This window comes from Mixophyes fleayi, chromosome 11 (genome assembly GCF_038048845.1).
Source record: "Mixophyes fleayi isolate aMixFle1 chromosome 11, aMixFle1.hap1, whole genome shotgun sequence".
Taxonomy (NCBI): Eukaryota; Metazoa; Chordata; class Amphibia; order Anura; family Limnodynastidae; genus Mixophyes; species Mixophyes fleayi.
This window is the reverse complement of record NC_134412.1, coordinates 81,437,544-81,465,267: the sequence shown is the minus strand read 5'-3', so window position 1 is coordinate 81,465,267 and position 27,724 is coordinate 81,437,544. Positions and strand designations below refer to the sequence as shown.

The window sequence follows — 27,724 nt, the reverse complement described above, 5'->3', positions numbered from 1 at the left end:
TTTTTTATTTTTGAAATATTTTAATTTCATTATTTCAACAACAAAAAAATGTCACTAAAAACAGCAGACTGGTATTTGCGCTGTGGTGAAAATGTCATTTGTACAATGGCACAGTTATTACAGTTATTGACGTTTGTGATTTCTGTCTATATCAAAACAAAAAACATCAAAGCACAATCGGTTCATTTTCTCTATTTTTAAATAGGACTTAGAAACAAACAAAACTGTACAGAAACCTGATTTTCCTCTTCAAGCCCTTAAAAAAACGTCTCTTCCTAAGTAACAACCTTAAGGTTAGAAAAAAAAAAAAAAAACTACTTGTTTTTAAGGCGAGTTACCACTCTGATTTGCCTTATCGGGAAAAACAAACCAACCACACACACAAAAACACAGAAAAATAACGCAGTAACGAAAGACGAAGAAAGAGCTGCAGAAAATCACATCACCGGCTCATTTTCCAAAGATGGAATTGATTTGGGAATAGATTACACGCGAGGCAATTGTAGCATAATCCGTTAAAAGTCTATTAAAACGAGGTTTAAATCTTTATGCTATCAGCCGATTTAAACAATAAAACTCTTAAAAAAAAAAAAGAAAAAATTAAAAACATAATGGTCACTTCCTCTAGATTCTTTACAGTTCAGTAATATTTGGACCTGAACAAAGCCCATACTGCAGTATCCTTGACCTGGAAGGTCCATTCTGCTTAAAAAAAAAGCATTTGCCATATAGTCGAAGACGCCGCTTCACAAATCTTGTCAGGATTGTTTGGGGGGAGGGTCGACGTTCCCACTCTGTTGACAGCTCCTTTATTTTTCAGTGGGATCTATGTCCTCCCTTTGAAAGTGTTCATACACGTATAACTTCCAGAAAACCTGTGGATTTCTTCAAGTGCTGATTGAGGGAGAATGCTGAAAGAAGGAGGGGAGAACACAAAATAAACAAACATGTTTGGTCTGGAGTAGAAAGGATGTGAAACTGAAACTACCTGTGGTTTCATGTATACGAAAAGGGAAGGAAGTGCTACCGTCTTACTACTGACAATAGGTTGCAAAAGAACAGAGGAGAAGACAGACAGGATGCAGAGAAAAGGGCCTTTAAGGCACTGACAGGGAATACGACAGGATGTCAAACAAAACAAAAAGTTAAATATAATGGGGGAAAATTCATTTCCTCCTGAAGTGGCGCCGCGATAACTATTACCGTGAGCAAAAAGTCGGCGTTGAACCTACTGGAATAACGGTATTTAAGCGCATCATTACCGTAATAACAGTAATAGAGCGCAGGCCGCGTTACTTTTTACAGTAACGTGGCGCAATTTTGTAAACTGTTTGGGGGGGAATTCGATTGGCCACGTTACTGTAAAAAGTAACGCGGTAAATTTGGAGAACATTTAGGAATACTATTCCCAGAATAGGTGGCGGGGTTGCCAATAGCAACTAAATGAGGTCTGGCCAACTTGTGGCTCTCCAGATGTTGTGAAACTACAAGCCCCAGTATGCTTTGCCAGTAGGTAGTCGGCCAATAACTGCCAGGGCATGCTGGGATATGTAGTTTCAAAACACCTGCAGCAGAGCCACAGGTTGGACAGGCCTGAACTAGACTCTAGCTGTGAATTTTTCCAGTGATTTAGAAAATGAAGCACATGACTGGTTGCTACGAGTTACAACAATGTTTCCTCACATTGATGTGCGGACCTGTTGTCAGGCCCTCCTTCCTCTTATAGTCCAATCATTTGTATACTAAACCCGGGAAAGTCTATCATCTGGTTAGACACATAAAAGATGTATTTACCTTTTCAAGATTACAAGAATGTGCATTGTCCAGGGAAGTAGCAACAGAGCGTGATTCTTCTGAACCGCTTCCACTGTCCTTCTAGCCACAGTTTCGGGCTTCAGAGGGGGAAAAATGTTAGGAAACCTGCATAATAAAAGAACGTAATAAAAAACAATTAATTTTTCTCACAGCGTATTTAAAGTTTGCAATCTTAATATACTGTTGAAGGGGGAGATTCAATTCGGCACCAGGTGTCTCCGAAACGTTTCGGAGACACCTTGCACCGATGTAACGCCTGGAAATTCCACTCAGGCACGAGGAAAATTGAGCGGAGGTTCCAACCGTAAATTCCTGCAATGTGCACAGTGCGATGTCCACACGCCACAATGACGGCAATTGAATCTCCAGTAGGGTTTATTTTTTAAAGTTTTTTCTATAATAGTATATTAGTATACAGTGCTAAAATGTCATTCTGTGCACAGTGACACATATTAAGCAAAGAGTTTTGCCATATCACTAATGCACATTAATTGGCATCTGTATAAGGTAATAAGGTTATATCGAAGGGCGGAGGATCCCTTGTTATAAGGGTACTGTTCTTTGATCTTTCTCACAGCATGAACAATACAACCCATTTTTTAATACATATAAAATAAAACTAAAAAAAACACAGAGACGGTGTAATACGTCAACAGCACAAACCTGATTCTCATTCCTTGAAACATCTCGGTGTTGGTGTGGAAGGGTAATACTGTGGTGGCATTAACTCCTGGGCAGTCCAATAGGCCCAAGGTCAGGCTTTCCATAAAAGCAAAGGAGGAGGCTTTAGAAGTGCAGTAGTCAATGGCTCCGGGGATTGCTGATAAGGCCAGGACAGAGTTTATACAAACAATGTGCCCGTTCTGTAATTCCAACATGCGTGGCAGGAAAGCTTTTGTGGTCTGCAATAAAACAAAGATCTCTGTAAGTTACAGATGCCAGTCTGCTAGCTAGGACATGAATAGCGTTAGCACTTTTGTTGTTGACTTTATGTATATTACATGTAGTAATCAATCATTATAAAAAGGATTTCAGCTTTATGGATGGGGGGGCAGTGTCTAAATATTATACAGCCGGCAGCTACAGACTAAAAACAATATGTTAGTACATATGTGGGAGGGAACCGGAGCACCCGGGGGAAACACACACAGACACGGGGAGAACATACAAACTCCACACAGATAGGGCCATGGTAGGGACTGAACTCATGACCCCAGCGCTGTGATGCTAGCCACTGTGCCACCGGGCATCCCATATGTAGATTTGTAATATTAACTACATACTAATATGAATATATATTATATTATATAATATAATCTATATATTCATATTCTGGTAGCCATCATATTATGGTAGAGCATATATGGACTTTTAATATAAGTCGTTCCAGTATCAACGGCATCTTGTAATAGTCACAAATATGTATGTAAAAGTTCCCTTATTTTGACAAAGCTAGAGATATGGTCATGAGTTCGATTCCCAACCATGGCCTGATCTGTGTGGAGTTTGTATGTTCTGCCCGTGTTTGCGTGGGTTTCCTCCGGGTGCTCCGGTTTTCTCCCACACTCCAAAAACATACTAGTAGGTTAATTGGCTGCAATCAAATTGACCATAGTCTCTGTATCTGTCTGTGTGTGTATGTTAGGGAATTTAGACTGTAAGCTCCAATGGGGCAGGGACTGATGTGAATGATTTCTCTGTACAGCGCTGCGAAATTAGTGGCGCTATATAAATAAATAGTTTGGCTATTATCCTTAATACATAGCCAAGAGCTAGCTATTGTTCCTCACAGCCACTTATTTTAGGTGGCGTTAATGATCATTTTTTGTAGGCTTGAAGTCCGGAAGTCTGATGTGCATAGGAATAAAATCTTGCCCCATGGTCAGTTTCATCACAGTTAGTTCTGATTAGGCCCTGCACATTGTATATGTTGGTGAATGTTATTGGTTTGTGTAAGGCTGTCTGTACTTTACTACTGCACTACCTATACTTTATGCTCTGTGGTCCTTTACACAGAATCAGCATTATGTCCATTACAAGGAGGTACTTGCCCAAAATTGTCCTAATGTGTTTATGTGCTGGGACTTCAGAAGAGCGTCATCGTCGCTGTCCATCAAGCTCTTCCCATGAACCACTGCAGCGTTGTTTACTAAAATGGTCACATCTCCCACCTGCAAGAGAAGGAGCAAGAAAACACAGTTTAATATGGTGACAGAGTTCCTCATACTTGGCTTCAGTATAATTCATAGCAACACATTTACCGGTAGACTTGATTTGGCAACAAAAGTACTCCCAATACTGTCATATATATTTCACTCACAAAATTTTATAGAGAAGGCTCTGACTGGGTACACACAATACAAAATTTCCCCCGATGAAATATCCTTAACGATTTTACAACGATTAGAGAACATTCTAATCCATGTGTACACAGTAAACACCTTTCCCAAGATTTATCTTCAGATCTGTGTTCTTCATCTGTCATAACCATCAGCTGAAGAGATCCCGACTCTGCGCACTCCATAGAGATCTATGGACACTGCCGGTCCTGAGTGCTTACACACTGCAGGATTGGAACGACATTGTTCCATCGTTGAACGAGATTTTTAGTTTGGTTTAAAAATCAAATGAAACAACATGATGAGCTTTGGAATGATAACCGTTCATCGTTGGAGCGTATACACCAGTGTGGGCTAACCTGTGACACTCCAGGTGTTGTGAAACTACAAGTCCCAGCATGCTTTGTCAATATATAGCAGCTTATTGCTGGAAGGATATGCTGGGACTTGTAGTTTCAAAACACCTGGAGTGTCACAGGTTAGCCAACACTGGTATACATTAATGCAATATCAGGCCGAACAGTTGTTTATAGTGTGATTGGCCCAATAATCAACTGAAAACACCATAGTGTGTACCCAGCCTTAGGCTCAACACCTGTCATGCAGATTCTGTAACCTGTGACTCCCTGTGACTGTTATTTACGACTCTCTGCATTACCTGCTAGCCTTGCTAAGGGCTGTAACACACTACAGGACAGTTGACTTGTCCATGTTCTGCTTGACAGCGGTCTCTTAGCAGGACGAGATACACGTTCATAGAGGTCTTACCTTTTCCCGCACTGATTTCGCTTGCTGGTAGACTTCCTCTCTGTTGCCCACGTCACAAATAAAATAATGGCATTCACTCCCCAACTGCTTAATTTCTTCAGCAGTTTCCTTGAGGCACTTCTCTGTCCGACCCCATAGAATGATCTGCAAGATTAAAAAGGACAAGTAAGGAATAGGATTCTGTGTGAATGGTGTATCCCGGTTAAATTCTGCCTCTGTGTGAGACGGACCATCTGGTGAAAAACAGTATTTATCAGCCACCCAATCTCCAGCACTGTGTGCGGGTCTTTGTTTCCTGTACCCATTAGAATGGTTGACTTGCTATGCAGCCATTGCAGTATGAATGGCATGAATCAGCTAATTTTGACAAATGTGAAACAATGGTTGGGCAGCACTGTGGCTTAGTGGTTAGCACTTCTGCCTCACAGCACTGGGGTTATAAGTTCAATTCCCAACCATGGGCTTATCTGTGTGGAGTTTGTATGTTCTCCCCGAGTTTGCGTGGGTTTCTTCCGGGTGCTCTGGTTTCCTCCCACACGCCAAAAACATACTGGTAGCTTAATTGGATGCTAACAAATTGACCCTAGTCTGTGTGTGTGTGTGTGTGTATGTCTGTCTGAGTGTTAGGGAATTTAGACTGTAAGCTCTAATGTGGCAGGGACTGATATGAGTGAGTTCTCTGTACAGCGCTGTGGAATTAGTGGCGCTATATAAATAAACAGTGATGATGATGATGAATGGTTTCTGTGACAGCTACTGCTCTGTGAGCCTACTATTCTGATCAACGCAGGCAGCAGAGTTCTGCACATCAAACTTTTTTTGGCAAAGGGGGTGATGGTTTCAGGGGGGGGACCAACCAGATGATAAATACTTTTCTTACGCACTAATTGAGCAGAAAGATTAAGATGGAAGCACCATATTACTGCATTTGGGATAAGGGTACAGCTGTGTCTTCTAATAAAAAAATAAGTTGTCTGAAGTGAATATTAGAATCTGTATTATTTATTTTGTAAGATGTAGACAACAAAGCAGGTAGCAGATCATTAGCAAAAAATACAAATAAATAAAATACCACCATGGCAATAAGTTAGCTCATCTCATCTTAAACAAATATGAAGAGAGAAATTTATTATATATATATATATTATATATATATATATATATATATATATATATATATATATATATATATATATATATATATATATATATATATATATATATATATATATAATGTGTGTTAACATAACCCTTGACAAACCTGAAACCGTAGAAATACAGCATTACAGTTTCAGCTGACACATCTTCAGTTTATACTGTATGGCCTTAAGCTACCGATGACCCTTCTTTAGAACACAAAGCATTATGACTCCACTAAACCCTATTGTATTGCCAGTGCTAGATAGTTCCCTGAAGATCACAGGAGTTTTACCATCTCACTGTTAACAGGCTATATATTAGCTAATGCATTGTTACTATCAGGATACTAGAAAAAAAAATATCCCAAGGCCAGGAGAGAACCAATGAGAATTCTTGGGCTTCACAATTGCACACACACCGCAACTAGTTTCAGAGCCAGTCACAAACCTGTTTTTTTGCCACAAACCTAAGTAACCAAAATGGATCAGGTGACTGCGCTCACACACGCTGGCTAGGACTCCCACTAATTTTAAATGAAAACAAACCATGACACCCATGAGAAATTTGCTCAAGTAAAAACAAACCCTTAACTTTGATTTAAGCTCCAAATAAAGTAACATTACTGAACCTCACTAATCCCAATAACTCAGAGCCTTATCGGAAGTTATAATTATGGGAAAATAAGCAAGTTTTATAGAAAGAAAAAGGGGACTCTCCTAGGAAGACAGGGACGCATAGGAACCATTAAACTATTGTATCGTGGGCTGACCAAGTTGCACAATGCTGTTTGAAATTAATTGTTCGCTCTCCACCGTGTCATCACAAAACTCCATACCTGCCAACATTTTGAATTGAAAAATTGCGGCAAATTAGCCATTGCTCCTGATCTGGAAACAGTTTCCATATAGGTCAAATTTGCACCTAGATCACACAATGGCGGAGATTTAATTAGCTGTAAGGTGCCTGGCTAGCGATTTTACCTCATGAAATGTGCCGCAAATGATTCAATTACAAGCCCCGTGGTATTGATCGTGACTAAAAACAGGGCTTAACTAGCATCCAATTGAATCACCACACACAGGCCAAAGATTATTCAGCAATTTTTTTTTTTTTTTTACATAGTTTCTCTCCAAAATGTCTACTTCAACATTAATAAACCTATTCTAAGTTTTAATAAATCATAATATTGTGTCCATCTTTTCTGACTTGATGACACTAACATGACGATTTAATTTGTCCCATCGTTAACTTTTTGACAATTTCACATGAACAACATCGCTGAGTAACAAACAGTCACTGAGAAAGATCTGGCAGAACAATTTAATCCAGTGGTTCCCAAACTTTTGCAGTTCGCGGCACCCTTAGAGTCTCCAAATTTTTTCAAGGCACCCCTCCAAAATAATTTAGTTGTATGCAAAAATGCCCCCTCTGCATCCAGACACATCATCATCATCATCATCATTTATTTATATAGCGCCACTAATTCCGCAGCGCTGTACAGAGAACTCACTCACATCAGCCCTCTCTGTCACGATGTCCCCCCCTCCTCTGCCCTCTCTCACGATGTCCCCCCCTCCTCTGCCCTCTCTCACGATGTCCCCTCCTCTGCCCTCTCTCACGCTGTCCCCTCCTCTGCCCTCTCTCACGCTGTCCCCTCCTCTGCCCTCTCTCACGCTGTCCCCTCCTCTGCCCTCTCTCACGCTGTGTCCCCCTCCACTGCCCCTCTCACGCTGTGTCCCCCTCCACTGCCCCTCTCACGCTGTGTCCCCCTCCACTGCCCCTCTCACGCTGTGTCCCCTCCACTGCCCCTCTCACGCTGTGTCCCCCTCCACTGCCCCTCTCACGCTGTGTCCCCCTCCACTGCCCCTCTCATGCTGTGTCCCCCTCCACTGCCCCTCTCACGCTGTGTCCCCCTCCACTGCCCCTCTCACGCTGTGTCCCCCTCCACTGCCCCTCTCACGCTGTGTCCCCCTCCACTGCCCCTCTCACGCTGTGTCCCCCCTCCACTGCCCCTCTCACGCTGTGTCCCCCCTCCACTGCCCCTCTCACGCTGTGTCCCCCTCCACTGCCCCTCTCACGCTGTGTCCCCCCCTCCACTGCCCCTCTCACGCTGTGTCCCCCCCTCCACTGCCCCTCTCACGCTGTGTCCCCCCTCCACTGCCCCTCTCACGCTGTGTCCCCCCCTCCACTGCCCCTCTCACGCTGTGTCCCCCCCTCCACTGCCCCTCTCACGCTGTGTCCCCCCCTCCACTGCCCCTCTCACGCTGTGTCCCCCCTCCACTGCCCCTCTCACGCTGTGTCTGCCCCTCCACTGCCCCTCTCACGCTGTGTCCCCCCTCCACTGCCCCTCTCACGCTGTGTCTGCCCCTCTCACGCTGTGTCCCCCTCCACTGCCCCTCTCACGCTGTGTCCCCCTCCACTGCCCCTCTCACGCTGTGTCCCACTCCACTGCCCCTCTCATGCTGTGTCCCCCCTCCACTGCCCCTCTCACGCTGTGTCCCCCCCTCCAATGCCCCTCTCACGCTGTGTCCCCCTCCACTGCCCCTCTCACGCTGTGTCCCCCCTCCACTGCCCCTCTCACGCTGTGTCCCCCTCCACTGCCCCTCTCACGCTGTGTCCCCCCTCCACTGCCCCTCTCACGCTGTGTCCCCCCCTCCACTGCCCCTCTCACGCTGTGTCCCCCCTCCACTGCCCCTCTCACGCTGTGTCCCCCCTCCACTGCCCCTCTCACGCTGTGTCCCCCCTCCACTGCCCCTCTCACGCTGTGTCCCCCCCTCCACTGCCCCTCTCACGCTGTGTCCCCCCCTCCACTGCCCCTCTCACGCTGTGTCCCCCCTCCACTGCCCCTCTCACGCTGTGTCCCCCCCTCCACTGCCCCTCTCACGCTGTGTCCCCCCTCCACTGCCCCTCTCACGCTGTGTCCCCCCCTCCACTGCCCCTCTCACGCTGTGTCCCCCTCCACTGCCCCTCTCACGCTGTGTCCCCCCCCTCCACTGCCCCTCTCACGCTGTGTCCCCCTCCACTGCCCCTCTCACGCTGTGTCCCCCCTCCACTGCCCCTCTCACGCTGTGTCCCCCCCTCCACTGCCCCTCTCACGCTGTGTCCCCCCTCCACTGCCCCTCTCACGCTGTGTCCCCCCTCCACTGCCCCTCTCACGCTGTGTCCCCCCCTCCACTGCCCCTCTCACGCTGTGTCCCCCCTCCACTGCCCCTCTCACGCTGTGTCCCCCCCTCCACTGCCCCTCTCACGCTGTGTCCCCCTCCACTGCCCCTCTCACGAAGCACCGACATGGCCTGTTTAGCAGTTGTTGGACAGTTTGTAAGTCGGGAATGTAAAGCAATAATGGATTGGATTGGATGAGATAGGTGGGGTTTTTCTACTGCTTGCGCATGTGATCATTGTTATTAACAAAGGACCCTTTGGGGCCCCAATACCTTTAACTACACCAGAACCATAGGTTGACTAAGGCCCCTAATCTCCGCTCAGCTTGTATTATGCCGTTTCCTTCATCTTAAGTGCCCAGAAGAGTTTCCGCCAACTTACATGAAGTCATTTCTCAGAGCTCTTCACAGTAAAACGCTTTTAGGACCACCAAGAAGGCTAGCACACCTGAATTACAAGATTCACCTATTATGTATAGGTTGTAAATATTTTTCTAGACTAATAATTCCTAGTATGTGTCTAGGAATGTCCGTAAGACTCCCGAACTCCAGGTAGGTCTCCCGGAGAGCAGGCGATTCTCCCGCATCCTGATCATTTCCTAGTGAAGTGGGTAGGATGGGAGCCTCAATGATGCCATTTCAACAAAATATCGCTTTCGGCGTGTGGGGCAGGGCCAAAATTACGCAATGTGCCGCAACACATCCCCTCCCACCACGTCCCCCATCCGTATGACAGGTATATTTTCCACGTCTTAAATTTCACAGCATAATCATTCATATCACTAAGAATTATTAAATCAGCAAAATTGTAGCAGCCCTACTTTTGGTTTACTCCATAAGGCACGTCTCCTGCAAAAGAATAAATGACTTAAAAATAAATCCACGTGTCCCAGCACTCATCATCAGTACAATCACAAGACCGTTCCCCCCCCCCCCCCGATCTGATCATATCCGTCTCCTTTGTGCGTAACATGAAGGTCACCATGTCTTCATTATAACTACCAGATGTGTTCTAACATATGGGGCAAAAGTTCACTGTCTGTACCGCTCCAGGATTAAACTGGAACAAAGGGTTTTTCGTTTACATCACACATTGGAGGACCTCGTAAAATAAAATAAAAAAAATCAGCATAATATACCGTCATATACAGAACAGAAAAGATCTAAGTAAAAAAGCATTTACTTATTGTTGACAGGGAACATGGATTTTAGCATAAATGTAAAAATTGCACACAAACTCCAAACCAGACAGTAGATATCACAGAAAAACAGATTCAACAAAGTACTATTTTAGCAGGGGAAAAAAAAAAAAAAAAGTTTCCACACTTTTTAAAGTTCATGGGCAGATAGTTTCCTCTCCTGTACGGGATCCAGACTCTACTCTCTGATTACCTCCCTACTGAACAAGACGCACTCTTCTTTCAAATAATTACTGAACAGAAAATTGACCAGGGCAGCAGCCCAGAGAGAGGGCAAATCCCTGTGGAGTTAGGACTGTCCTGAAAGACATCCTGCCCTGATGTTACCTCTTATTGACCCCGAGGAGGGTAGGGGGTAGCCCTGAAGGCAGGTGGAATGTCCAAGTACTTATTATATAGTGGACAATGTAAGCCCCCTCTTATAATTAGATTTCAGTACATGATCTTTGAGGCCATCTGAAAATCTACCCCCCTCTTTAATTAGCATAAATGACTGTATTAAGGTGCGATAGGGTTACAGATTTTGAGAAAATGTTATATAACTTTGAATAATGAAAGGCTTGTTTCATCTGGAATTAGAGGAGTTTACTAAGAATACCTACCTCATGAATGTAAATCAGGAATGGATAGGCTGCATATTTGTTCAGACCACACAATGGACCCCTTCATTGTGCGAAGGTGACAGGTTCACTTTAACCCAATACAATTAAGCAGAGTCATTAGCAAGATAACCATTACAATGTACATAGTTGATTTCCTACAAAATATGGTATCAACTGGTGGCTTTCTGGCTGTTGTGTAGATTCTTGCTCCAGGATATTTGTTATCATAAATAAAGGTGTTTAAAAGAGACCAGAAAGAGTTAAAGGGTCTGTCTGCCAGGTCCTTGTCATCATCATCAGCTATTTATATAGCGCCACTAATTCCGAAGCGCTGTACAGAGAACTCATATCAGTCCCTGCCCCATTGGAGCTTACAGTCTAAATTCCCTAACACACACACAGACAGACACACAGACCGAGGGAGACTGAGGTCAATTTAATAGCAGCCAATTAACTTACTAGTATGTTCTTGGAGTGTGGGAAGAAACCGGAGCACCTGGAGGAAACCCAGGCAAACGTGAACAAACAAATTCCACACAAACAAATTTGGGCCTGTAGTCCCAGACAGCCATATATCAACCTGTGCTGCACTTCAGTGTAAGCGAACTTCAAAATAGTGAGCCATTGTTCGCTATATCCGGCTTGCACTGATAATACACTAAGAATTATTCTGTCTTTGTCTAGGAAGTATAGACGGGTATTCCTCATACTAAACGCAGTGCAGGGCAACATACCAAGGGGTCATATACAACAGCTATACCATGCCCTTAAAATGCCAAAGTAATGTTTTAGTGTTATCCATTGAGGTATATTAAAACAGCTTACTAGTCCTAAAAATTAAATAAAGTAACGGAGTGGATAGCAGGAACGGACAATGTACTATCTAAAGTTTATACTTGCCAACTCTCCCGAAATGTCCGGGAGACTCCCGCATTTCGCGTGAGTCTCACGGACTCCCGGGAGAGTGTGGCAATCTCCCGGATCTGCCCACTTTCTAGTGAAGTGGGCAGAATTGGGTCCAAAACACCGCAAATCACCGGGAATCGCAGCATTTGGCGCAGCCCCCGCTGTAAAATGACGCGTTTTGCATCATTATGTCACAGGGGCGGGGCCAAACTTACGTGATTTTTGGAGCCCCGCCCCCTGCACGCCCAGCTCTCCCAGCAGGCTCCCAGATCATACTTGCCATAAGTTGGCAAGTATGATCTAAAGCAAAACGAGTTTATTCATGACTATTCTCAGCAGTTGTCCCATATGTAAAAATGACTTACATTTATATTATTAAATCGCTGTTTATTATATGTTAAGTCTTAAGAGAATGCCAAGAATTGTTGCTTTGTTACTGGAATAACACATAATGCATCCACCCCTCATCCCCTACAACTGGCAGGTGTTTCAGGAAAAACTGAACACACCGGCTCTTGTAGTTCCTCTCCCTCCCTCGAGGTAATAGACTGAACGGCTCCAAGATGCATGTTGTTGATGCAGCCGATTGGACAAGCCAAGTTGGCAATCCTCAGCTGAAGTATCAGGAGATGGCTAGATCCAGGGGGTGAGTGTATCTCCTGAACCAGGACCCTCAGGGTTCTGATAGTTCCGGCAGGAGGAACCCCTTACACAAGTAAATATTTAATGGAGTTCCCCTTTAATGCTTTGCACTATATATGGAAGCCCTGCATTATCCTGAGAATGCCCATGTTTGGCTGTGACAGAAATTACTTAAAGTTTTTTTTTTACTAATGTATTACGCCACCTGAAAAACAAATAACCAGGTGGACACCCAAACATTGTCTAGTCTGAATGCCAACCCCGGCTTCCTTTTCATGGTGATATGTAGGAAATCCGTTAGAAGATACTTTTTCCATTTATCCTGTTAATCCAGGTGCACAAGTCGGAGTTCTAGGAAAATAACCACTTGCAGATAGACATTTATACTGACAAAACTTATGCAGTTTTTTGGGTTTTTTTTAGGGGGGGGGGGGGGGGGTGTTACCACAGGAGAATCCGCTCTTATTACAGATATTGTAAAACTAATAAACCAATAAGGCTTCTGGTTAAAAATATGTGATATTGACAGCATCCACAGCACTATAATAACAGGTGTAAAATCTTCCAAAGGTGACTTTTTGTCCATTTTTACTTTCCAAATGTCCTTTTTAGGGTCTACTGTAGAGATTTTTGGAGTGCAGGGAGGTTGCAGACACACTAGCTCTTCTAAGGCTTAACGAACATCCCTGGGTAGCGTGACACTCTTCCATCGCGGCGTGATAACGGCCCCTTTAGGCCGTACACATACGCACTTGTTCTGACAGGACAAAACTAAGGGGGTATATTTACTTAACTGTGGGTTTAAAAAAGTGGAGATGTTGCCTATAGCAACCAGATTCTAGCTGTCATTTTGTTGAATGTACTAAATAAATAACAACTAGAATCTGATTGGTTGCTATCGGCAACATCTCCACTTTTTCAAACCCGCAGTTTAGTATATATACCCCTAAATGTTTGTTGGTATGATATACCAATATTGTATCTGTGTGTACCAGGTTTATTTTGACGCTCTGAAGAGATAAATGGAATGCAATTGTTCCTTATAAGGAATGAACAAATTGTATGCATATATTTTTTAAGCCAAGTTAAAAAATAAATAAATAAAATGTAGCCATCACAAATGCAGAATCTTTTATTTATATAACCTCAGTGAACCGCACTATTGTAAAACCAGTTATGCCCGGTCATCTTTTCACAATGAAATAGGAGGGTGCATGCAGAAATTTAACATTTAAATGTTAATAATCCTTAATCTGCCAGAACTTTGCAATTAGTCTTCCAGCAAAGGAGTCCCTTGTCTCATTGTTAACCAAATAAAAGTATTGGAAGGTGAAAAGGACCAGTCCAGCCCTGAATATGCACCACTGTAAGCATCACATTCCCATTCTTTTGTGGAATTATTAAAACAAGGGAGGGCGTGGGTAGGTTTTGCAAGAAAAAAAAGGTCAAGTAGAAGTCAACATTTGCAATCCTATTAGCACAGGCTAAGGGTCAACGAGAGTGCAGTCTCCCTTCAGCATCAAGGGTCGCAAAAAGTTATCCTGTAAAAATCTTGAGGCAACTGGGGAAGAAAGCTATAAAGATTGGAAAATACCCCTCCCCTTTAACAAGCTGGCAGACGGGTAATCCCATCCCAATTACTTGCATGTTCCTTAGTAGAGAGGATTGTCTGAGTTTGCTTTATAAGACTTACCATGGTCAATTTTAAAAAATAAATTAGTAGTAAACCATTGCTTGAACTTCGGAACTCTTTTCTGTTTTTTTTCCCCCCAGAATTTAGGCATTGATCATGACGTTTTATGGCTTCCCCTGGTTGACAGGGGAAAACTTTGGGGAGCGAAATAGTGAAGAGACAACCTGCATCACCATCAGGTTTAACATTCCAAGCACCCAAAGATGGATATTGTAGAATAGTAAATAAGATGCTGTTATTTTATTGGTCACAAGAATGCTGTGTTGTATACTGGTCATTATAATACTCTCTGATGCAAGTCTCACACACACACACACACACTCATATGTAATAATAGTCTCCATGAATTAATAGCTGTGTGTATATTGGATTATAGCTCCTTAAAATACACATTTTTGCGTGCATTTCATGGTGTGTGTCAAAACATCCTGACATGTTTTGACCATGCCTTGGACACAATGTTTGTTGTGGGTACAGGCTACACGTACAGTGACAAAAGCACAGTGGCTCAGTGGTTAGCACTTTTGCCTCACAGCGCTGGGGTCATGAGTTCAATTCCCGCCTTATCTGTGTGACGTTTGTATGTTCTCCCTGAGTTTGCGTGAGTTTCCTCCGGGTGCTCCGGTTTCCTCCCACATTCCCAAAAAATACTGGTATGTACGGCGCTGCGGAATCAGTGGCGCTATATAAATAAATGGTGATGATGATGATAAAAGGGAATATTTTAGGGTAGTTTGGATGGGGGTCCAATTGTTTTTATTCACTTCGGCTGATGCTTTGCCTATTACTAAAGCGACAAGAGTCCTTAACAACATTATTTTATCGTAGGCATGTGAATACCTTCCGTTTAAAAGAGGCTTTTACTGTAATACTGAACATAAACTGCAATTTCACTTTACAATAAGATATGACTGGAAAGGATCCCAGTATCTAAACGCAGTATGAATGAAAGCCATTGGTAAAACATGCGAATTATAAAGTTGGTTCGGACCGGTGCCAGCCGTTTGCTGCAGGAGATACGGCGCCGTGGCCTGGTAGAGGCGTTTCTACCTGTTGTCCAGGACTGCAGAGGATGCTCGTTGCTCGGTGCTAGAGCCCCAAATCTGGTAAACAAGTGTAGTGATGTCACCAAAGAGCTGGCTGACCTGCCGATGAACCCCGGGCTGTAATTGAGAAGGTGCCAACTCTCTCTCCCCTGCTACAGGCAGACTCACGCAGGGGCTAAAGTGTCACTGACCAAACTACAATAGCCTTACAAAAAAAAAGAAAAAGCCAATAGAGATCCTGCAATCCTTTGATGCCCCTTAGTTTCTTCCCCCCTCATCCTTCCTCGTGTCTCACACATAGGGCACTTTACACAGGATATGTTTTTTGGAAGCCATAAAAACTGCAGTGAAATGACACATTTAGTTTCTCAGAAGTGGCTGCTGGATGATGGAGGAAGCGATATAAATAAGACACAGGGACATTAACTACATTTGATAAGTCTGTCAGCTACACACTGTGGGAGCAGAGATTTTGTGGGTTAATGAACATGCAGTCTAAAAATTAACTTGGTAACAGTCACCTAGGGACAAGCAATACAAAAGGCTATCGGGTTAGCAATAAAAGGAATTTTTGTTATTACCGTAGTCTAAATTTTTACTCTTGGTAGATATAACAAAGGACTAAAGTGACAATAATCTTTCATATTATACATTGAATTAACATTTATTTATATAGCGCCAGCAGATTCCGTAGCGCTTTACAATTGTAAACAAACAGTAATACAACAATACTGGGTAATACATACAGACAAAGAGGTAAGAGGGCCCTGCTCGCAAGCGTGGGCAGCACAGTGGCCTAGTGGTTAGCACTTCTGCCTCAGCAGTGGGGTCATGAGTTCAATTCCCGACCATGGCCTTATCTGTGTGGGGTTTGTATGTTCTTCCTGTGTTTGCGTGGGTTTCCTCCGGGTGCTCTGGTTTCCTTCCACACTCCAAAAACATACTAGTAGGTTAATTGGCTGCTTTTAAATTGACCCTAGTGTGTATGTGTGTGTATGTGTATGTGTATGTGTGTGTGTGTGTGTGTGTATATTAGGGAATTTAGACTGCAAGTCCCAATGGGGCAGGGACTGATGTGAGCGAGTTCTCTGTACAGCGCTGCGGAAGTAGTGGCGCTATTTAAATAAATGGTGACGATGAAGCTTACAATTATTATAATGCAGGTGGATGGAATTAAAATGCCCAATGCCAACTTTTAAAAAAATCACCTATATAGGTGACAATGGAACAATCCCGGAATAGCACGTACAAGTAACAATGCAAAACAGGTGGCAAGAAGGCATTATAAGTCCTAGGATAAATGTTCCATAATTATTATTGTTTTAAATCTTATTTGGTCGTCCCTTAGGCAACCAAAAAGCCACAGCAGCACAGGAGATTAAAAATGTGTTTCTTCTTCCAATATTAAGGATGGAGACAGCTACCTTTGAAAACCGCACATTTATACAATACATATGGAATTGTGCCTTCTTAACGGCCACATAAAACACTTTATCGTAAAAATAAAAAAAATTGTAATCTGTGATTAATAAGCCAGAGACGTCTAATAATCAAATTCAGATCTGAGCGGCTCTTTTCATCTTTCTTTGGGGAAATCCAAATTGCCTCTTCAGGGGTTTTTTTTCTCCCCTCTGACTCCAGAGAAATAACATAATCATTTCTGGAATCGTTGTATAAAAGTCTATTACACAAATCATGAACTGTACAAATTGTGGCCTGCAGCTAACAAGCTTTCAACAGCTATCCATGTCGATGGGCCCACAAACCTAACCCACGCTACTTATTATTTTAAGATCTACTATAAGTCAAAAAGGCAAATTATATACAAGCAATCAATAGAAATTAAATGAAAGGCACTTCACTAAGGTCAGTAATTTGTAGCAGATACAATGATAAAATGAACACAACCTAGTAGCCATGATGGCTGTTTTTTTATTTTAAGGCAAAAGCCCCTCTCTATTGTCCCTTTGGCAGGAGAGTCTTAATCGGTGGCAGAAAGGGGGTGAGGCTTCATAATTTGGAGATGTGATGTGTGAATAAAGGTGTGAGATTATAGATGCAATAATTTGTGTGGAGTTTGTATGTTCTCCCCGTGTTTGCGTGGGTTTCCTCCGGGTGCTCCGGTTTCCTCCCACAATCCAAAAACATACTGGTATCAAAATTGAGCCTAGTCTGTGTTTCTGTCTGTTAGTCTGTCTGTGTGTGTGTCAGGGAATTTAGACTGTAAGCTCCAATGGGGCAGGGACTGATGTGAATGTGTTCTCTGTACAGCGCTGCAGAATTTGTGGCGCTATATAAATAAATGATGATGATAATGTGTTTTGTAGGAATCTCAATGAGGCTAGATAATTAAACTGCAAGCATCAACACCAATTAAAGAGATGGTGGCAAGTGGACAGTTTTTAAATTACAGAGGTATTTCTAATACTTTTTCTGCTCTTCCATATGTAATATTTTTTAGCCAATCAGATCATTGGAATGTTATCGGCATAGCCCAGGGTTTCCCAAACCCAGTCCTCAGGGCTCCCCAACAGTGCAGGTTTTCTGGATCACATGTGACATAATTAGGACCACCTGTGGATCTGTTACAATGTGTCAGTCAGTAATGAATACACCTGTGCTCAAGCAAAAAGATATGGAAAACCTGCACTGTTAGGGAGCCCTGAGGACTGGGTTTGGGAAACCCTGGCATAGCCAATCGGATCATAGAAATGGTGACAGCAGGAGATGAGCGAGCCGATTCTGCGAGAGCCAGAGACCTGTCCACTAGTGTGATTGGGTTAGTGAGGGGCAAGTGGGAAACCACAAAATTAGATAGCGGAGAGAGCAAGGCCCTCAAAACCACAGAGTAGAAATGGGAGACTCCGGTTACACCAATGCCGTCAAATTTTTGGTAACACGCACTTTAGGTGAAATTAGGTTTAAGCAAACTTTTTCCAGTACACGTCAGAAAATGACAGCAAGCATTTGATTAGTTGTTATGGGAACAAATACTTCTCTACACAGCTAACAGTGGAATGGTTTTCAGAAAGTACCTCATTGTGTCATTGCACCAGAATAAGAGAAATGAAAGCATTACAGATACATCCTACTAGAATATGGACATGTTACTCACTGTCTGGTCAGTAACTTAATTTACGCACCACTCTTCCCAAATGGCGTAGCTATCCAAACCCGTTTTAAATGTTTGAAACTCCGTTCATTCCAATAATACTTGGCGGTGAACTCCTGTTGGACCCCCACTTCGGCTCTCTCTGTATCAGAGAAGGATGGAAGGTGACCAGTAGAGGTCCCACCTATATGCAAGCGCTGGAGATCTGCTAGATAAAGTTAATAGTGGAGGGGGGGGGGGGGGGGTGGCACAGCAATAACCCCCCAAAAAGTACTTATTGGTCAGGGATGGATTTTAGTCAAATGCATATTTCAACTAAAAATCCCCCTTTAACAGATTTCAAATCTGCCTCTAGGAGACAGAGAGCTGGGTTATGTACAGAGTTCACACAAGATCAAAGGCTGCAAAAGTTCAAGGCCTCAACTATTAGACAGTCAGTCAACATTCAAACCAGATAAGACTGCAATCACACAGACCGGACAAAACCCCTATAAGCCTTTTGAAGTCCTGTGAAACGACTCTGGACACAAATTGGCCATTTATTCCTTGATAATAAGTATTTAGAGAAAAAATAAAGTTTACAATGATCCTGCAGTTTGCAGACTAGTCAGCACAAGCGGCCACCAAATATCTAAAGCTGGGTAAACACTACACGGTTTTCGTCCAATAATCGGCTCAATCAGCCGACATACGACCGACCGCTCGTTCAAACGTCGGGTCAGTGTGTGCAGTGACACGATGGTCGAAAGTCTGCCCAAATGGACGATTGTAGCCTCATTTGGTTGGTCGTACTGTTCAATATTTTCGTTCCAATCTTGTTTCCGCTGTGTAGTGTGTATAAACTTCCGACGGATCCACAACAGTGAGTACGAAATTACAGTTATTGCTCACGACAACATGGCTGTAAAAAGTAGAGATGAGCGGGCTCGGATTCCGCTAATCCAAGCCCACCCGAACAGTGCGGATTCGAACGGGATCCGAGCACTGGTCGGATATTTCCGGCGGGCAAAAAATTGAAAACGAGGCTCTGTCGTCCAAGTCTCGCATCGAATCTCGCGAGGGGTGGGAGGGAGGGCCCAGAACAATTCCATCTTGTACCTCTTTTTTTGGCATTATGTGCTCAAGCTACCTCGGTGCAACCTTTTGGCCTAAAAACAATATTGTGAGGTGTTCAGAATAGACTGGAAATTACTGGAAATGATTGTTATTGAATGTTATTGAGGTTAATAATAGCGTAGGAGTGAAAAAAAAACCCACAAAACTGGTTTTTAGCACTTTTTATGTTTTTTTCAAAATAAATCCGAATCCAAAACCTTAAATCCGAACCAAAACCTTTCGTCAGGTGTTTTGCGAAACAAATCCGAACCCAAAACCTCAAGCAAATCCGAATCCAAAACACGAGACACCAAAAGTGGCCGGTGCACATCCCTAGTAAAAAGCCGCTAACGGGACGTCTGCTCTTCCCTTTATCGTCTAAAACAAGGCTAGTGTGTACGCAGTCCATGGACCGAGCGATCGGACCATCGATCGCATGTAAAATCGCTCGGCATAAAAAGTTGGAAAATTCTGTAGTGTGTACCCAGCTTAAGCCACTAACACTTTGGAAACTTCTAAACAAAGTTTATTATTTGTGGACACTCCACTCCTCTTTACTGACTCTTAAAAGTATGTATTGGACAACTGTATATGTCCCATAAAATCTAAACAATGGAGTTTGCCTCTATTCTGCCCTTGAATGCTCACTGACCGATGCAGCAGAGATGCCGCCTTTCTTTACCTTTCTGAATGCACATCACCCCCCACTGATTTTCTTGTGTGAGAAGTTTGTGTTCCCTTCAGGACTAAGAATGAAATTAGCAAGTGAAAGATTTGGGTCTAAAAATGAAAAGGCCTCAATGGAGAGAAAATTCTTTTCAGTATCAGTAATGTAAAAAATGCCATGTTAAAAAGAAAGAGAAAGAGTAGACATAAAACAAAATACTGCTGACCCCATTGCCTTCTAGAAATAAGCCCCCCAGTGGGAAGATCTTTGACAGGCAAGAATTTATTTATACTCCCTATAGAAGACCAAACCATAAATCAGAGAGCTCAACGCGGAAGAGAGGAACGAAAAAATAAAACTGGATACAGCAAATTACATAATAGATTCAAAACACCAAAACCCAAGGTCACAAATCCATCTTGACGTGAGAAATTGCTACCCTGTAGAGTTCAATCTTGTTCAATTTGCCTCCATTGGCATCTAGAAAGCCATTGCGTGACTAATATCCGTAATGGTATTTTTATAGACAAATAGTCTCTTCAGCACTTGATAATTCAAACTCAATGTACTGTGAAGAAAAATCAATGGGATGCATAAATTATTCTACGCTTCTATCTCGGCTAGGATGAATTGTGCAATGCTGGATAGCCTTTAAGGTGAACATCTTGAAACCTACAGAGTATTTAACATTTTTTTACGCAAACGGCTTTAAAAAACGGTCGTGAAAATGGACAGAAGGGATTCATTTTCATCCTCGTTATTTTAAATTGAGAACAATTATCTGTAATGTCTCCAACAACTGTAATAGGAGTACCAGGACAATATAGGAAGCTGAGAAAATGTTAAACAACTTCAGGGACCCCGGGGATACATCCCTGGAACATTTTGTCAGTAACCATTATTGATGGCCACAGGGGGAAAACAAAAAAAAAAATAAAAAATGGGGCTGGTTGGAAATGAAGGGTAGTTAGTGTAAAACGTAGCATTCATTTGTCAAATACTATTTACTGGTGATCGCCCCATCAAGCAGTTCTTAAAAGGCTAAACAAATTGCAGACATCAGGAAACTGTGGTGTCTACGATGCTGCGGCTGCTTTGAAGGGGGAGCGATTTGCTCATGTCTAGATACCCAAATATTTCTGTACAGTAGAAAGTAAAGTAACATAGAATTTGACAGCAGATAAGAACCGCTTGGCCCATCTAGTCTGCCCATTTTTAACCTGTGGTCACCTCAAACCCTATTTGATCCTTCCTTCTTTGTAAGGATATCTTTATGTTAATCCCAAGCATGTTTAAATTGCTCTACTGTATTATCCTCTACCACCTCTGATGGGAGGCTATTCCACTTATCCACTACCCTTTCTGTGAAGTAACTTTTCCTCGTATTTCCTCTGAACCTACTTCCCTCCACACAGAAAGTAAACCCCACTGTAGGTAAAATGTATATTTTAAATCTGACCAGACAAACATATTGATAATCAACTGCACTGACTGGATCGTGTTTAGCCTGAGCATTGACCTAAACAACATGGCCACCCATATTCGTGGCCAAATTCAAAACAGATCTTGCCGCTCTGGCCAAGAGACAGTATGGTCCCATGTATCCCAACTTTACATGTCTTGGTCCTATCGCCAGATCTGTGATCAGATCCAATCATTTGGTGATCATGGTGACAATCAGATCCTCCAAGGCCTAAGCAGTAGAGGTTGGTGGTAAGCACACACACGCACACACACGCACACGCATACACACACACACACACACACACACACACACACACACACACACACACACAATTACAGAATTTGTTCATCTGCTCCATAAAAATATATTACAGGGGGGAATTAAATATATTCCAGTAAACGTATCAGAAGATACCCAGAACTGAACCTCCTGAAGTACTGTAACAGAATAACATTAGCAATTAAAAATTAAAGAGGACACCCATGAAAATACAGGGAGAGCAAACTCCAGCGCTATTAGGCAGTAATGCTAACCACTGTGCAACCGTGCTACTCAGTATGTTAGTTTCTTACTGCTATTCATTAAGGATCTTAACTTGAGAAACTTCTTATTTCTGTCTCCTGGACAAAACCATGTTACAATGCAAGGGGTGCAGATTAGTATTTTGTTTTGCACATAAGTTAAATACTGACTGTTATTTCATGTAGCACACAAATACTTGATAGCTTATTTGTACACAGACATTTAAAGTTGATATTCGTGTGCTACATGAAAAAACAGTCAGTATTTAACTTATGTGCAAAACAAAATACTAACTTGCACCCCTTGCATTGTAACATGGTTTTGTCCAGGAGACTGAAATAAGAAGTTTCTCAAGTTAAGATCCTTAATGAATCAGGCCCTAGAATCTGATTGGTTGCTGTAGGCAACATCTCCACTTTTCAAACCTGCCAGAAACTTGCAGCTTGATACATTTACCCCTAGATGTGTTACAAGTTAAATCCATGTGTTCACCGGTTTAAAACAACATTTGTAGCTGTGAAGACAGACTGTTCACTATTCACTGTGAAAAGTACATTTACGAGTTTGACAGGATAGATTTCACACGTCCCATTCCCCAACCTTCATAGGACTGCAGTTACAAATGACACTCAGCACAAGGGGGGGGATGTGACCTGCTTTTCCTAAAGACTATTTTAAAGCTTGTTCCACAATTCATTAGCGAGGGGGAATACCTCAATGGATTCACAAGATCACAAGTAAAAATGAGTTTCGAGTAATTGCCTCCACATGCGGTTCACTGGAACAATGTCCCTTTATACCAGTGAAGTTCCTGGGTTAGCATTTGTCTACTTGTGAAATAAAATCCATGATTTTACATAGAACATCCCCCAGTTAATCTGCTACATAAAGATTACTCTCCAACATTTAAAAGGGAAATTTTATTTAGAACTATAGTTTCCGTAAAACAATGCAACTTGCATGCAGAACATTCTCTCTCTACCGTTTCATACTTCTTGCTTGGCCAAGAAAAATTGTAATATTCATTGACTTGAATGGAACATTGCCCCTAGTGTCCAAATCATAAAAACAGAGAACAACACTAGCTAGTATTTACCAAGCTATGGTTTTGGAACAGAGCAACTCAGGTATTGGGTTAGATATATCAATCAAACCTTCAAAAAATTGGAGGTGTTGCCCTTTGTAACCAATCAGATTCTACCTATCATTTATCTAGTACATTCTAGATGATAGCTAGTATCCGATTGGTTGCTATAGACAAGACCTCCACTTTTTCTTTTTGTTTTTAGAAAGTTTGATCAATCCACCCCCTTGAGAGATGTGCAGCTTCATTCAACTTTACATAACAAATATTGAAGTTTACATAACAAAATTTGTATGCAAACCTATAACAGCCAGGTGTTTCATTTTATTTTGTACATTGCATTAATTGGCTACTAGGATTTAAACTGGGTAACACATAGAGCCAACTTTTAAGGAAACATTCCCTACACTAGCAAGCTATTAGCCAAACAATAAATGTGATCAATCCAATTGCTGCTATGGTGTCATATACTAACACTCATTCGAATGTGATGTAGATGTCCATTTACACAAGGTATCTATGAAGTCTATATTCTACATGGATTAGCTCCGCCTAAAGCTGGGTACACACTACAGAATTTTCCACCAACTTTGTATGCCGATCGATTTTACATGCGATCGATGTTCCGATCGCTCAGTCCATGGGCTGCATACACACTAGCCTTGTTTTAGACGCTAAAGGGAAGAGCAGCTGTCCAGTTAGCGACTTTTTACAGCCATGTTGTCGTGAGCAATGATTGCAATTTCGTCGTGGATCGGTCAGAAGTTTATACAAACTACACAACAGAAACGAGATTGGAACGAAAATATTTAACGGCACGACCAACCAAATGAGGCGTCAATCGTCCATTTGGGCAGACTTTCGACCATCGTGTCACTGCACACACTGACCCGACTTTTGAATGAGCGGTCGTATAACGGCTGGTTGAGCCGATTATTGGACAAAAAACCCTGTAACGTGTACCCAGCTTAAGCCTTAACACTGTAAGCATTACGCAGCCCCCCCCCCCCCCCCAATATCCTATACAGAATTTGACCCAAATCAGTCCCAAATCTCTTAGCTATAGGAGAAAGTGTTTGCTGTAAACCACATTAAAACCTGGACCAGACTGTAAAGTAAATATTTTGAAGAGGCACTTCTACAGCCAAATATACTACTTGACTCTGTGTTGCCCAACACCATAGAAGCAGTAGCATATAGAAGCACTAATATTACCATCCAGGTAACTAAGCTTCGAATAGTCCCAGGCATATACGTAGGTTAGACTGTGCCTGAGTTTAAACCTAGACAACTCTGTCCATTCAACAAGACCAGACATATGAAAAATAAACTCAAAATATTGTATATGTTTAAGAAAAATGAAAATATTTTTCCTTTGTGGTGTAAAATCAGAATGCTGAATCCTGGCTTGCACAAGTAGATACTATGTGACTTTATATAGCTTTTGTGTTACTACAAGTCCCCAAATGACCTGCTACATGATTGGAGTGGTAGTTACACAGCAATGGGAGAGACATGGGTTAGCTACCTCTACTCTAGGGGGGTTGCCATATTTAGGGCAAAATTCTGCCCTTACATAGACGATCACATTACGTCAGACAATTAGAAGGATCCGAATTGGATGGAGTACAGTTGAGCGGATGCCAAGACACCAAAAAAAAACAGCCTTTGGATAGCTCCGTTAGAGGCCATACTCAAAGAATTTATTCATCAGTAGCTTCTGAAACTCATAAACCAGACTTGATATAAACACAGAGCACTGACCACTTGAAGCACTGTTTATTCAGTTCAGGAAGGATGACAACCAGATGGAGTAACCTCATATTGGGATGGCTAGACTACTATAGATAATGCACCTACCGCAATATGTAATATACAGTTCCCCTAAATCTTCATATAAACATCAACACTCTGCAAGAAGTCTGTTTTTTTTTGCAGTTGATGTAACTTGTTTTTCATTCAGATGTGAAATCCTTTGCTGTCTGTTTTGCAACACAAGCTAAGGAGTTGCAAAATACACTGTAAATATTGTTCAGAATGTATGTATTGTATTTAATGGAAAACTAGGTTGAGTTCACAGGACTAATGCTCATTACAGCAATTCATTCCACTATGCAATTTGTAGGGGACATTATAAAGACACACACATTATTTTTTGTGTGACTTTTGCAACTTAATTTTTGATACATTTTTTGCAGTCTCGGTTCCACCAGACCCAACTATAATTTTGAATATTATATACATTTAGACTGTAAGCTCCAATGGGGCAGGGACTGATGTGAGCGCGTTATTTGTACAGCGCTACAGAATTAGTGGCACTATATAAATAGCTGCTGCTGATTATATAGATATATCTATCTCACACATCCACATCATCACCATTTATTTATATAGCACCTCTGATTCCGCAGCACTGTACAGAGAACTCGCTTACATCATCCCTGCCCCATTGGAGCTTAGAGTCTAAATTTCCTAACACACACACATACACAGAGTAGGGTCAATTTGTTAGCAGCCAATTAACCTACAAGTATACACACAAATGAGAACTGGAATTTGAATTAAAAACCCCTCAAATCATGCACCATGTAATGGAATATCACAGCTATATTGCTTATTTATAACTGTCCCATATTGTATCAAATGAGATAATTTACACAAAGAAACCAGAATGAATGAATGAATGGCTGGATAAAGGAATTTGCTATGAACTGTTTGGAACGGTTCTGTCTTTTTAAATACTGGGTCCCTCTCTCTGCCAAGATGTGATGATCCGCCCAGCTCTATTTCTAGAGAGGATCATGAGGTTGAACCACCTGACTGCAACAAGCGGGTGGTTTTATTGCTGTGTACACAGAGATATCTTGGGCTATGAATCTTAAACACCGGGAACTAGAGATCAAACCATGTCCTGAATATGGACCTTGCATTCTGTCCTCTCACCACATCGTGCAAACAAACCATTCCCAGTGACAGAACAAGCAGAACAGTAGAGGGGACTCACCCTCTGCCATGCAATGTAACACAGGGTGCAGCTAGTCTCTCTGACAAGTGTCCCTGCAGACGTTGCACAATTTGGGGCAATACCAGATGACCCAACACTTCAGTCACCTCTCCAGTTTTAAGCCCTGACGCTACTTAAGAGAAGCAAAAGGTGGTGCAAGAGATTTCAGTCTGACTTGTTTTCAAGTGTCCCAGAATGCACACACACAACAAGCATGGGATAGGATTAACCCACTAGCTGCCAGAAAGGCTACGTGCTGGGTAATTAGTTATGTCCCTAGCTGTCAGGCATAGGATTAAAGCAAAACTTTCCAGCTATCCCTAATTTCCAGAATATACTGTAAGCAACTAGATAGCATAGTACAGCAAAATAGCACTTCTAGGGTTGGCACTAAGGATGATGCCAGTCTGGGTATGTGGGCACACATGGGATCTGGAGTGGTGCATGGTGGTATGAGACGTATAACACATAGAATAGATAGGCAGCTCTTACCTTTTTAGCCCCTTGCTTGGCAAACTCTCTGGCCAGGTGCCTCCCGATGCCCTTGCCCCCTCCGGTGATGAGCACAGTGTCCCCTCTCAGGTCCCTCAGCCGGGTGGGCAATATCAAGCAGATTGTTGCTTTCAGCACACAGAAAATCATGTGCATGGGGAGCAGTAAGAGCCTGCCCAGACACCTCCAGTCCATGCTGACCCCCACACAGGATCCCTCTTATCCGTTGCAAGAAGACCCCTCCAAACTTCACCATCCGCTCCTGGGCACAGCAGCCCCCCACCCCTCCCTCCTCCTTAGGTGTCCTCAACACTCTGCCACATCCACCGCGATGTCTGGGTGACAGGACCCTGGGAGTCCCCAAAATATCTGCAGATCGGTCAACTGGTGCACTTAGAGAGCAGAGCCAGCCTGTAGCCAACTGCTCATGGCTATTATTAGACTCAGGATATTGCCTACATCAGATACATGGGCTCTACTGCACAGAAGTTCCTTTTAATGTGCTTATGTGATATGCCCCAATATGTGCTGCTCCTGATCTACAACTCCAGGGTTACTTCTTTACACCCCCCCCTGAGTGGCTTCTATAGATTGACTGCTGCTCCTCTCCCTTTCCTTTCACAGTGCCGGAGCAGGGGAGTTTTTATACCCCATTAAGCCTGATTGACGGATAAAGTGTAAGGGATGTCTCACTACTGTTTGCAAGAAGCGGCTGTTGCATTTACTTGGTCACCTCCCCCAGCACAACACAGGAGACACACACACACACATACACACAGACACATACACATACATGCACACTCCTTCCTCCCTGCCTCACTCTGGCTCCCACCCTCCCTCAGGGCTGTCTGCATGAAAGGACTTGCTATGAGCCACGTTTAGTTAGCAGCTGTTACCGGAGCGCTGGGACTCAGACCTGTATTATGTGAGGTGTTCAGCATTTAGGGACAGCAGCCAAAGCAAGCAAGACAG

At 42.8% G+C, this 27,724-nt stretch overlaps 1 protein-coding gene across 1 annotated transcript; it reads right to left on the bottom strand.

The window, feature by feature from the left end:
• On the bottom strand, nt 1-27,724 carry DHRS3 (dehydrogenase/reductase 3). The gene is made up of 6 exons (XM_075189944.1): nt 26,753-27,724; nt 4,923-5,066; nt 3,867-3,986; nt 2,479-2,717; nt 1,795-1,920; nt 1-911 (listed from the first exon to the last, which is right to left on the bottom strand). Exons 1-6 carry the CDS (start codon nt 26,945-26,947, stop codon nt 827-829), a joined length of 909 nt encoding a protein of 302 aa, XP_075046045.1. The 5' UTR covers nt 26,948-27,724; the 3' UTR covers nt 1-826.